This window comes from Mycteria americana, chromosome 15, assembly GCF_035582795.1.
Source record: "Mycteria americana isolate JAX WOST 10 ecotype Jacksonville Zoo and Gardens chromosome 15, USCA_MyAme_1.0, whole genome shotgun sequence".
Lineage (NCBI taxonomy): Eukaryota > Metazoa > Chordata > Aves > Ciconiiformes > Ciconiidae > Mycteria > Mycteria americana.
In genome coordinates this window covers 12371980-12384613 of record NC_134379.1, presented here as the reverse complement: position 1 = coordinate 12384613, position 12634 = coordinate 12371980, and the positions used below count along the sequence as shown (strand labels likewise).

General features: G+C 43.3%; 1 protein-coding gene across 4 annotated transcripts in view; it reads left to right on the top strand.

Moving 5' to 3' along the window:
- Nucleotides 1-12634, top strand: part of LOC142417353 (S-adenosyl-L-methionine-dependent tRNA 4-demethylwyosine synthase TYW1-like) — a 108181-nt gene that overhangs the window by 49010 nt on the left and 46537 nt on the right. For all 4 annotated transcript variants that reach the window (XM_075517948.1, XM_075517950.1, XM_075517951.1 and 1 more), the window contains exons 11-12: nucleotides 2312-2489; nucleotides 6383-6518. In XM_075517948.1, the coding sequence (XP_075374063.1) occupies nucleotides 2312-2489; nucleotides 6383-6518 (314 nt within the window). The remainder of the gene's footprint in view (nucleotides 1-2311; nucleotides 2490-6382; nucleotides 6519-12634) is intronic.

The following is a 12634-nucleotide window of genomic DNA, read 5'->3' as shown; positions in this document are numbered from 1 at the left end:
TATGCATGCTTTTAGAGATGATGATATGTTGTCTTCTCTGTTATTGTTGCCATAGTTTGTACTGTTTTTGAAGACCACAAGTGTTAGTTAATGTCACATAACTCTCTTTCAGAGTAACTGATAGAGAGACATCTTACTGATAGGGAACTAAGGTGGGAAGGTGTGAATTAGTTTATTTGATGGATGCATTTTCTAGGTAGTGACTAGTAAATTTCTGTGCCCTTGCAAAGGGCACACACAGAATGGAAACCTAATTAAAAAATAGGAGAGTGGGAGTCTCTGATAATACAGCCCTAGTTCAACTTGGGGAAAACTGAAAAAAAAACAAAATGCATGACCTGAACTAGGAAATCCTAAGACTACCTGTGTGTCTTGCTGTAAGAGTGGATAAAACAGGTTCCTTGTCTCCCCAGTCACCTAGGCACTTGTGCTGACTGGTGTACAGGGACTTGTAGAGGGGTACCCGAAGTCAACAACCGGCCTCTCTAGGGTGATGTGCCAGATGATGCTTTTCTTTCCCAAATTTAAGTGCACCAGTAGGAGAGCAGCTGGAATCAGCTTTTCAAAGGAGAGGTGCTGATCAAAGGAGGCTTGGCTGCATGCTCTGCTGAGATCTGAGCTCAGCAGGAGCTGAAAGCTGTATGCCACTACCTCTTGCAGAGGCTTCTCAAGTTCTGTGGCTCCAAGCTCCTGCACCTGTGTTGGACCTGCTGCATGCCATACAAAATCTGCCCAGGCTCTGACTTTGCTGAAGTTCATTGACTGAAGACAGAAGGAGGCAGAGGTTGAGTGCTGTAGTAGTACGGCAGCCAAAAGTGCAGGAGAGTTCATGCACTCTGTGGAATACCCGCTAATCCTGTTTAGTTTATCCCTGTCTAGCTTGTGATTTATATTGTCAAATGATTGCATACAAAACCTCTACCCTCCGCTGGAGTGTATTTACTATATGCCAGATTTGCTGTAAACTGTTTTGAGAAAGTTACTCTCAAACTTTATGTGATGTTGGAATTCTTTTCTGTCTGCTTATAAAGCTGGCACGGTAATTATCGTAGTCTAATTGCAAGATGCTGAGAGAGAGAAATTTAATTCCAAAAATTACTTACAGTAGCTTTAGGAATACGAAAGTTAGTCCTTTAATCTCAATGTGTGGTTGAGATGCTTCTTTCTTCTCAAATAAAGTTCTCATTTAGTATTGTCAAGTTTCTGTGAAATAACCATTAGTCCTGTCACTTATTCAGGACTGAGCCTGGCTGGTTTAAAATGCACTAAGCTTCGCTCTGATCGCAAACCGGCTTTTCTATGTGAGGCTGAAGCAATATCCATGAACACCTCTTTTTATCTTGGCTTTGCAGCGTAGCATGTAATTTTCTGTACTGCTTGAGCTCCAGCATCTAGGCAACGAGAGGTGAGCTGAGGACCTGGTTTCAAACTCAAGCCTCTTTTTTTAAAACAGACCAACCCCCAATCTAAAACCTCGGATATTATTCGAGTACATCAAGGCATGTCAAGGAAATGTGAAGTGACATATTTGGAACAAAAGGTTGTTTGTAGTCAGATGATTTCATACGAGGTCCTGAGCACTTGGTTGGATGTGGATGGGCTGGAGGAGTATTCGCCTCTCCCCTGCCCTCCTGTGGATATAATAAATGTGGCTGATTGGTTAAACCTGCAGATAGCATTTTCACGTGGACGCCACAGTTGAGCTCTGTGTGTGTTTTCCTATTTGTTCTGAAATGTCTCTTGCTGTTCAGGACAGTGTCATGCGTTGGGTTTTCTTTTTGAACGCATCCTCTGTGGAGTTGCATTTCACATGGTTGCCAATATGGATTCAGACCTGGTTGTTGGCGCTCTACTTGGCGAAGTGTGCCCAGCTCCTCTGGGGTGCTGGTCTTCATGGGGCTGGGGGACCACGGCGGGGTCAACAGCGGAGACAGACGTAACCTGGTTTTCTTTTTTAAGATGCCTACTTGAAGTGGCATTAAACTGGCTCCTGTGTTTGTCTTAGTATTCAGGCAGCATCATTGAGGTCTTAGCAATGGAAAGCTTGACTCAAATGTTACTAGAAAATTGCTTGCCGTAGTTAACAGGGCACACAAAGCCCCAAGCTCCACATGTCTGGGCATAGCTGTTTTGTGGATTCCTGCAGAGCTGGCTCAGTTGGTGCTGGTTGTGGCCTGGTGTCCCCTCTGGTTCAGGAGGGCTCCAGCTGGTTTTGCTCGGTCTTCTGTGAGCCAGGGTGTATTTTAGACATGGATGCATCGTTTGGGATTGGCGTTTAGTTGATTTAAGTCTGTTTTCCCTCTTTTTGCAGGTGTGTCAGGAGTAAAAGCGGATCGCTTTGAGGAAGCGATGACAGCAAAGCACTGTGCACTGTCGCTGGTGGGAGAGCCCATCATGTACCCGGAGATCAACCGCTTCGTGAAGCTCCTGCACCAGCACAGCATCTCTAGTTTCCTGGTTACAAATGCACAGTTCCCAGATGAGATTAGGTAAGAGTTGGACAAAATATTTCCCTGCTAAAACACTTGAGTGCTGACCTGTGTTTTAATTCCATTTTATCGCTCATCAGACTCTGCGTGAGCACTGACAATGAAAAAGCCCATTTGGCATCTATTTGATTTTAACCTTAATCTCCCTGTGCTCTTTCTCGTCTCTTTCTCTCCCCCAGTTTGATTTTTCTTTTCTGTATCTGTTAAAGTGTGATTGCTTCTGAAAGTGAAGAGAATGTAATATAGTACCTCCCAGAGGTGCAAGGGAAGGAGAACAGCGAGCGAGCTGCTTTTTGTGCTTGGGGACATGGATAACCGGTGTGAGTGTTTCTGACAGCTAGAGCAGGAGACTGAACTCATAAATTGCCTTTTCGGTTTGTGTGCTTCTCTTGCAGTCTGATCTTTGCTCTGACTTGGTAAGATCAGCTGTAACGGCTCAAACCAAAGATCTATACAGCCTGGCATCTCCAGCAGGACCAAGAGTGCAGGATAAGAACAGGTGAAAAGGACACACTCATCTGCAAAAGTGGGATCAGTAGTTTTTAACTTCTCTCTGAGGGACTTGAGCTAAACGTTCACAGTGTGTTAATGAACTCTGAAAGAGTCTTTACAAATGCAAAGAATCCCCGTTTCTGAAGTTCTTGAGCATCCAGGCTGCTTTTAACAAAACCTGAAGCAATGTGGCAAGGAAATCCAGTGCGCAGTGAGAGCTGCGAGGTGGCCAGGAACTCGTCAGAATACAGTCAGCTAATAATGCTGACGAAGTCCAACCCTGGAGTTACGTTGAACGCGTTAGCGGAGCTGTACACAGGGTGGTTTGGTATGTTGCTCAGCTTGTCATTCCAGCTCAATGCCTCTCTGTGTTAGCACTTTCTGGTGGAGCTTCCTTTTTGCTTCCTTCTCGTGGTCTGAATATGGCAGTGAGGGGGGAGGGCATGCAATTTTTGAGTGAGTAATTATACACTACAAAGGCATTCCAAATGATTGAATAATTGTGTAATCAAGTTACTTTAAGTCATGTATTATGTGCCTGATAGACAGAAATTGCTCTTTCCTAAAAATAGCATTTTAAAAAGAGAGCACACACTATATTTTGAAGCAGCATTTCTTAGGATCTGTTGAATGTTTTTAAAAAGAAACAAAAAAGAAAGTGATAAAATGCTAGTCTTGCTGTCTTAAAAATTGCAACTGATCTTTGGCTCATCAAAGCAAATGATTGCTTAATGTGGGACTTGAAGTATGCACCAAGCTCACTTTTCTGTTGTCAGCAGAGGGGAGCTATAGTCTAAAAGTTAGTCCTAAAATAGGACTTTGCACAGCATCCAGCATGCACAGCATCCAGCATGCAAACGGGGAGCGTGGCCCGGGGTGTTCACTGGGTTTAGAAGAGGGGCCCACTGGCTCTGCAGACCCCCTGGCTGGGTCTCCAGTATGGTGCTGCCTGTGCCTTCTTCCCTCCTCTCCTCTTCCTCCTTTTGTATTTGGACTGCAGCTTTGTCTGCCTCCAGGCACACATGTTTTCATAAAGTGAAGGCGATTTTGTAGCACGTGAGCTCGTATTGAACAGTTACATGGCTCTTGTCCTCTTCCTCCTCTTGTTTCTGATTAGTGGCTGTGAACAAGAACCCTTGCGTGTTTGCATTTATGAGCATCGGCAATAATAATGAGCAGATGCTTATTAGTGCTCATAAGCAAATGCTCATTTTTATTATATTGATGTTTCTGTTCTTTGTATCATTGACTAGGCTGTGTCCTGCCTGGCTTGTGAAACCACCTCTGGTGGCCTGAAGTCAATTTATTGCTCGAGTTGTGCTATGCGCTGTGCTACTTGGTCATGATTTCTGCCCAAGTTCATGTGTGGTAAATGCTGTGAATTTGATCTCCTGGATGTGATCTCAGCTGTCTAAGCTAGCTTGGAAATTACAACCAAAAATTAAGGAAGAATGTTGGAAAATCTGTTCTAGTACTGTGCAACTAAATTTCCTGTTAATTATGAAATGTAGCTGTGTTCCAGGAACATCAGTTTGTGCTCTACTTCTCCCTGGTGCCGGCTGGACCCGTGACTGCCCTTTCTCCTTGTTCTTCTTTGGCAGAGCATGCACCTCATGCTCCTGGCTCCAGTCTCAGCCATGGCAGAGCCCTGTGGACTGCTCTGTTTTGGAGCAATGTGGGGCTGAAAATCCCTCCTTGGGATCTCTTCTAATGCCTTAATTTTCTTCAGTATAACAGTGAGTCTGGCTCTTGCCTGTCCTTACGATTGAGATCCTCAGAGAAAAGATGATTTTTCTCAGCTCATGTTTTGAAAAACACTCACTCCATCTTCAGTGGGGCCCCTTTTAATTAGACAAATGCAGCATTAAGTAAAGAAGAGAGTATTTTGGCTATGTTCTTTGAATACTTCAATCCACTTATGCCTAGAACATTTGGTCATTTTTGGAGATTGTGGCTTTGGGCTGCCAGTCCAGACAAGCTTGTTTACAAAACAGATTTATTTATTTATTTTTTTAAACTTAAAATGTTAAATTTATTCTGGGCTATTTCATTCTTCTGTCTAAATACATACAGAGAGAATATGTTTAGATAGGTTGTTTGAGTATCCATCTTAAATGGATTTTTTTTTTTTCTGGACACTAAGAGCGCTGCTCAGTCTCATTCTTGACAGTTCTTGTCACTTGGTCACCTTTGGGGAGGGCAGGGGGTTTGGTGTATTTTTAGGTGGCACTGTTTGGCAGCTGAACAATAGTTTCTAATTTCTTCTCATCTTCTGTAAAGAACCAAATCAAGCTGGGACTATAGCCTGCTCATTAGCAGGCTTCACAAAAAGTGCTTGCAAAATGTTGTCCTAAAACTGTTAAGAGCTGGAGAGTTACGCGGTACAATTAGGATGCTGTCACTTCATCTCGGAGACACCGGGATGGAGGATGCCATGAGGGGTGGATGTGTGTTACACTCGCTGGCTTTATCAGTTTTGTCTGTGACAAGGGAGCTCGTTTTAGCTTGTTCCTCATGATGCCCTTCATTATCCTTTTGCTAATGGACTGCAGCGTTGCTGCTTCTCCTTTATACCCTTGAGGTTTATGGAAAGGATTAGGCTCGACCCAGGCTCTTCACACAGTAGAGGAGGTTTAATCTTTTTCGAAGTTACTGGTGTTGAGCTCACAGATGCTGTGCTCGCTGGCATTATGTGACCAGAAAGACTATACTGCAGGATTTATATGAAATAAAAGCCTTGGAAGTGGAAGGAGAACACCTTGGGGGATTGTGCCTGGTTTTAGTTTCTAAACAGCTTTGATTTACCTTCAAAAAATGATTTGACTGATGATGCCAGCTGCAGGTCAGGTAAGTTCAACATTTCCACCAGTAGAAACTGGCTGGATTATGGCTGTATTTCTATTGAATGGGATTATTTTTCCATGGGCCAGGAAAAATAGGACTTGGGAAGGGGCTGAGCTTTATGGTTTTTAACCATGGGGGGCTGTGGTGAGAAGCAGACCCTTTCAGTGCCTCAGGTGAACCCCTGGCAGCCTGCTTTGGGAAGCCTTTCTGAATGTGTTACAGCTACACTGGAGTGAAATATGTTCCAGTTCAGTGAGGAAAGATAATTAAAATGTCAGCCAAGGCCTCTGCATGTGACGTTCTTAGCTTTGGGGTGTATTATTTGTTGAAAGTAGGTTGTAACATCTTGCTATTAAGATGATGGTCACTTGACAGAGGTGAACCACTGGACTTTGATAGTTTTCCTTGTAAATACTGTATAGTTCCTGTTGCTACTGGACCAGCAGAGCAGCTTGTTCAGAGATACTGTATTTTATGTGCACTTTGGCAGGAAAACACAAATTCAGCTAGCAGTAATGTCTGAAAACAACAATTCCCTTCTCCTTTTTATTTCCAAGGAACCTTGAGCCAGTAACGCAGCTGTATGTCAGTGTGGATGCCAGCACCAAAGAGAGCCTGAAGAGAATTGATCGACCCCTCTTCAAGGATTTCTGGCAGAGGTTTCTAGACAGTTTAAAGGCCTTGTCTGAAAAGGTACTCAGTTAAGAATGTATTTTTAAATTTTTTTTTCTTCCTTCTGCACCTTACCTACTCAGGACAAAAGTAGAAGACTTGAGAGGCTTAAGATGGACTGTGGAGTGGGTTCTAGATGTGTTGGGAGCATATTTACATGTTTTGTACATTAAGGTGTATAAAGTCCAAGTTTGATCAGTTTTCCACGTGGGGAGAAATTTAATGACAAAAGGAGAGCAGAATGTGTATCAAATGGGACAGTAAACTCTGCTGTGAATATAAAATGCCATGAGAGATGAAGAGATTATAAAATAATAGATGATCTCCTAATCGTTTATGCTGAAAGGAGGCTGCTGAAGGAAAACTGGAAATTCAGGGAAGCCAAGGAAAAGTCAAATCCCCATCTGGCACTTCGCACTGGTTCTTAAAGATTCTCTTGAAATTGCAGTACATAAAGGACATTAAAATGTGTGTGCTGGAGTTTACTAGCTCTACTCACCCTCCTGCTACATAGAAATCTGCTTATTTCTGGAAGATTTACCCAAAACAGTAGATCTGAGCATAATAGCAAGGGTGACCCTTTACGCTGTCAGTGGTTTGTAGTAGTTTGTGTCTGTCTGAGACAGCTGATCAGTGACCTGAAGGCACATGGGATCATGTCTGCTGCTGTCAGCTCAGAACTTAGTCTACCATGTAACAGTTTTTGTAGTAATTAATGAAGCACTCGTGGTTTCAGCATCGCATGAATTAAGAATATCGCTTCATGAGCATGTCTTCCCTCTCTTATTTACTGATACTGTGCTCTGATGGAAGCAAGTACTTCTGTTTACTGATTTGGCAGAAGTTGACATGTTACCTGCTGAGATGAACAGCCAAGAGAGACTGTTTCATTTGAATAATGAGTTTTTCTGCCTTCTGAGGTGACAATGTTGGACCATTTTCTGCCAAATGTACTTACATTAGTAGATCTGGGAGACTCAGTGTAATTGAGTGACGCTTTCTTCTGCAAAGGCATGTGAGTAGCTTGATCAAGCTGTTTGCATGCAAGTGTGCCGGCTGATCTTGTTAAGCAAAATCTCAGGCCAAACTCGGACCTTACTGAAATCAGACACAAACTTAGTAAGTTCTCTGTGTGAGTAGAGGAGGCTGTGGAAAGAAGGGGAGCTAAAATGTTGAAGGGAAAAATATTGAAAAAGTCTTTTGGGAACCTGCTTTTGCCCATCAGTTCTTTCCTTCTGCGTCTCTTGACCCTGGATAGATATGGTTGGTTCATTGCTGTGTGTTGTCAGAAATTTCCTTTCAAAGAATTGAAGGTGAAAGTATTGGCAAGTCTGTCCATACAGCTAAAAATACCCTGGCCAAGGTGAAGAGGAGAGGAGAAAGAAGCTCAGCTAGCAGGTGTATTTTCCCCTCAAAGCAACTGCACTTTGAAGGGTCCTTGTAACACTGATAACACAAGAGCCAATTAATGGTTGCTCCAGTTGGCAATACACTGTTCTGCCAGTCCCTGCTCAGCTGTGTATCGCATCATCACACGTGGGGGACAGCAAGAAGTCTTGGGGAAGCTGCTGTTTGTTAGGGTTTTCTCTGAATGTTATACATTGTTGTGGTACCCCAAAATTATCTTGAACTGCTTCTGGGCAGAAGCACCCTCCTGTTTTCCTTATGAGCGCATTGCTTGGTGTTCATCTGTGATGTTAAGCACCGTTCTGTAGGACTGTGATGAATGAAAGGTGGTAAAAGCTAATGCATCTGCTGATTCTTGAGAAATACGGCTCCTATTTCGGCATAGGTGGGGAAGTGCTGATGCATTGTGTTGGGAAAGTGATGCTAATATATCTGGAAACAAAATGCAAGTCCCATATTTTCACACTGCCTGACAAACCGTCCAGGCTTATTCAGTTCTCCTGAGACTGAGACAAGCTGGCATTGCAGCTGATATGAGTCACTGCTAATAAGAATCATGGATAGGTTTGATTTCTGCACATTTAAAAAATAAACAAAAATGGCCGAAGGGAGTTTTTAAAAACACAAGATGTACCTTGCTGTGCTTGCTGCTGTGTTGTTTGGCAAGTGCTGTTCCTGCGCTGTTACCCCGCGTGCTTGTGTGTCTGCTGGCTGTCCCTGGGGCTCGGTGCTGCCGGGATGTGTAGCTAGAGACAGGTTCTGCTGCAAAATGTTGATAATCCAAATAGATGAGTAAGAGAAAGGAAGAGGAGAGGACACGGTCCTAAATGAGAGAGGAATGAGGATGTCCTTGGCTCTTTCCTGCCACCAAAAAGCAGGCTGATTCTTGTTAAAAATAGAAATGGAAGGTCCCAAGCAAAGAGGTGAGTTTCAAATTAGTTGCCCTAGTGAGAGGTAGTTATACTGATAGTGATTTTAACTGAAGTTCTGCGCAAAGTTCTTGAGCCCTTAATAAAGGAGCGAATTTACTAATGAGTTGTTCACAGTATGATTTGACAGCATCATACAGCATGTTGCTACAACATTTTCAAAGGCAGTTCAGGAATAAAAGAAAAGCAATCTTTTGTGATATTTCTTTCTGCAACAAACAGCAAGAAACCTCCTCCGCTGCTATTTGGAGAAAGTTTTGTCCTCTCTAGAGTGATTCTGATTTGAGATGATTTTCATGTTAAATTTTTTTATGCTGAGAAATGTTTCTTGAGAGAGGAGTTTGTTAAACAGCAGGTAGACTCCCAGAAGGCTCCATTTGTTTCTTGTCATGTGTCTTCCACCCTCCAAACTAAACTGAGAGGAAAAAGAAAGACATTAACATGTGCAATTTAGAATGTGCCCTTTCCAAACGTCACATTTGAGAAGTCTTGTAGTCTCGTCCTCTGACAGCCTTGAGTTCATCAGAACGATTGAGAGGTGACTTGACTTGATGGACAAGCGCTTGGAGGAAGCACTAGGGATGTGAATCCTTATTCTCATCGTAAGGATGAGAAATCTCTGTTCCAGTGGCTGAAAGGCGTTTCTTCCAGCCATTGCTTCTTCACAATGCTATATCCAAATGAGAAATGAAGTACAAATTAATAACAAAGGTCCAGAAGCTCAGGAGGGAAGAGGTAGGTTTTCCATCCGTTGAAGTTTTATGATGTTCATGCTTTTTTTTTTCTTTCAAAAATACCATTAACCAAACATGTGTTCTCTGAGCAAGAAAATAAGGAACTGATGTTCTTTGAGCTCTCATCCACCAGCAGCCAGACTTGTGATCCATTTATGTTTTGACTTTGTGCTCTGTTTCCCTCAGTGTTACTAGACCAGATTCTGTAGGTTGAGAGATTTTGAAAACTGTTGTTGTTCTTGTCGTCCATAAATCACCAAGTGTTTTCCCAAGTGATAGGGATGTTGGCTGAGACAAATGGGAATCCCCCACTGAGCTGCTGATAAATGAAGTGGGGATGCAGTGACCTAATATGGCAAAAGTCCTTACAGATTTCTACCCCAGCACTTTGAAAATAACTGGAGAAAAGATGATCACAGAATCACAGAATCATATAGGTTGGAAAAGACCTTTAAGATCATCGAGTCCAACCATAAACCTAACACTGCCAAAACCACCACTACACCATGTCCCTAAGCACCTCATCCAAACGTCCTTTAAATACCTCCAGGGATGGGGACTCAACCACTTCCCTGGGCAGCCTGTTCCAATGCTTGATAACCCTCTCGGTGAAGAAAAATTTCCTAATATCCAGTCTAAACCTCCCCTGGCGCAACTTGAGGCCATTTCCTCTTGTCCTATCACTTGTTACCTGGGAGAAGAGACCGACCCCCACCTCTCTACAACCTCCTTTCAGGGAGTTGAAGAGAGCGATAAGGTCTCCCCGCAGCCTCCTTTTCTCCAGGCTAAACAGTCCCAGCTCCCTCAGCCGCTCCTCATAAGACTTCTGCTCCAGACCCTTCCCCAGCTTCGTTGCCCTTCTCTGCACACGCTCCAGTACCTCAATATCCCTCTTGTAGTGGAGGGCCCAAAACTGAACACAGTATTTGAGGTGCGGCCTCACCAGTGCCGAGTACAGGGGCACAATCACTTCCCTAGTCCTGCTGGCCACGCTATTTTTGATACAAGCCAGGATGCCATTGGCTTTCTTGGCCGCCTGGGCATGATGATGGACATACCAGCGGAACATGCCCTGTTTGTGGCTCAACACTACATTGCAACATCTCTGAGCATGCTTTTTTCCACCTGTTGAGAGAGTAAGACGAGTATTGAAGCAAGTGGCAGCTGCTCCATGGATGTTCATGGGCTTGATGAGCATTGGGGGAAAGGTCTCTGGAGTCGCTCATGTGCCCTGAGGAGCACTCTTCCAACCTTGACGTGGTGTTGCCTCTTCTGTCTGTATCTTCTTGACTTAATCATGATAAATCCTGTCCAATCTGCTTGGTACACTGTACCTTATAGTACTTGCTGTGCTGCCAGACACCAAGTAGGCATTGCTGAACTGCTTTAACTTTCAGGGGACAGGTGCCAACGTTCTCTTAAACAGATTGGAGCCACGCACAAAGCAAACAGGGGAAAAACCCTTTAGGTTAATAGATGTTAAGGCGCTGCGGGAACTGATGATGAAGCAGAACCTTATCCTTCCTGTCCTTCCAGGAGGGTCACAAAAAGCAAAAGAAACAGCGTATTGGCACTTTCTGGAGTTCAGTTAGACTTGTGTCTTTAGACATCACATGCGACTCTTGCTTTACATCTTGGGTAAGACCTTGCCCTCAATTTTTTTTCTGCTTCAAGGGAATTAAGATTTTCATAGAGAAACAGGGTCATGGCTCTGTGGGCAAGGTGTAGCAAATGTCTCCTTTTTTTCTCTCCTTTCTTTTCCTATTAAAAAGGACCAAAGAGGAAAATTCTTAGCTCTGTGTATCCTAGGATATCACATATTTGACAGTGCATGGATTTGGTGCCTGTGGCTATGTATTCCCTGCTGGAAGGTGCTAGAGATGGTTTGTCCAGAGAAAGGCATGAAAAATAAAAATGTCTCCTATTACCATCTTCCAATTCTGCACTTGCACGCTGCTTACAGGTAGTTCCATTTACATTTCTAGATGATGAAGATGCCAGCTTGCATATTTAAACATTTTCAGGCTTGCATCTGGTGCTGTTTACTTTAGTCTTTTTTTTTTTTCTAATGTGATCCTTTCTTCAGAGTTACCCTTGGCTTCTATGTGGTTACAAACGTAGTGTAAATACATTGAGTTACATCTTAAGCACGTTTTAGTGCTTATTATATAATCTATGACAGTAACAATTGCTTTTATGAAAAGAGCACATTTGATTTGCATGGAGATTATTTATGTGGTTACTAGGGGAGGGGAGCTGGTTTGTAGAGCCTAGTCTGATGTTTGAGCTAAGTGACTTTTTAAGGAGAATTTAAATGTAAAATTTGCAACAGATGTTAGAATCAGTAATCAATTTTGCCACTATAAATTTAGAAGAATTTGACTCTTCTGCACAGTAAATGCTCTCCACCAGCTGTGTGCTTGTTTTAATGGTTTTGCTAATGAGACTTCTGGCGTAAGCCTTTTGAAATGCAATATGATGAGTGTTACAAAGGTACGATGTTTAATATTAAGTTATTGTCTCTGAAATACATCATCTCCTTTCAGTTTAGCTTACAGCAAGCAGCAACCCAAATGAGGCTTCAGTGAGATTCTTGGCCACAGAGGGAGTGAAATCTTGTTTCTTCTGTCTGTTCCAGTACCTCCTGGTTTGCTTGCAGGCAAGAAAAGGGGAAAAATGTTCATAAACACACTTCACAATCAAAATGATATGTTAGTCCAAGCTGCTGGTTGTTGCTGTGTGTCTTATGAAGACAGGATAGTGAGGCTGGGGGGGGAAGGCAAGGTGTCTCAGGCCACCCAGCGAGGCAGAGGTGGGGGGTAAAATCCATGTTGTCTTAGCCCTTGCCCAATGCTCTGTCTGTTATCCCACATCAATCCCCTCCTCATTACTGCCTCGTGCTTTGGGGTAGCCAGGCCCGTGGGCTATTTCTTTGCTGCTTGTTCTTGCCAGGGGAGCGGTTATAGCTATAGAGAGGCTGCCCAGCTGCCACCCTTGTTTTTTGGTGGAAGGCACTTCTCCCCTTTCCCATGTCTTTTGGAAATGGGCTCTGACCTATGAAGTATAA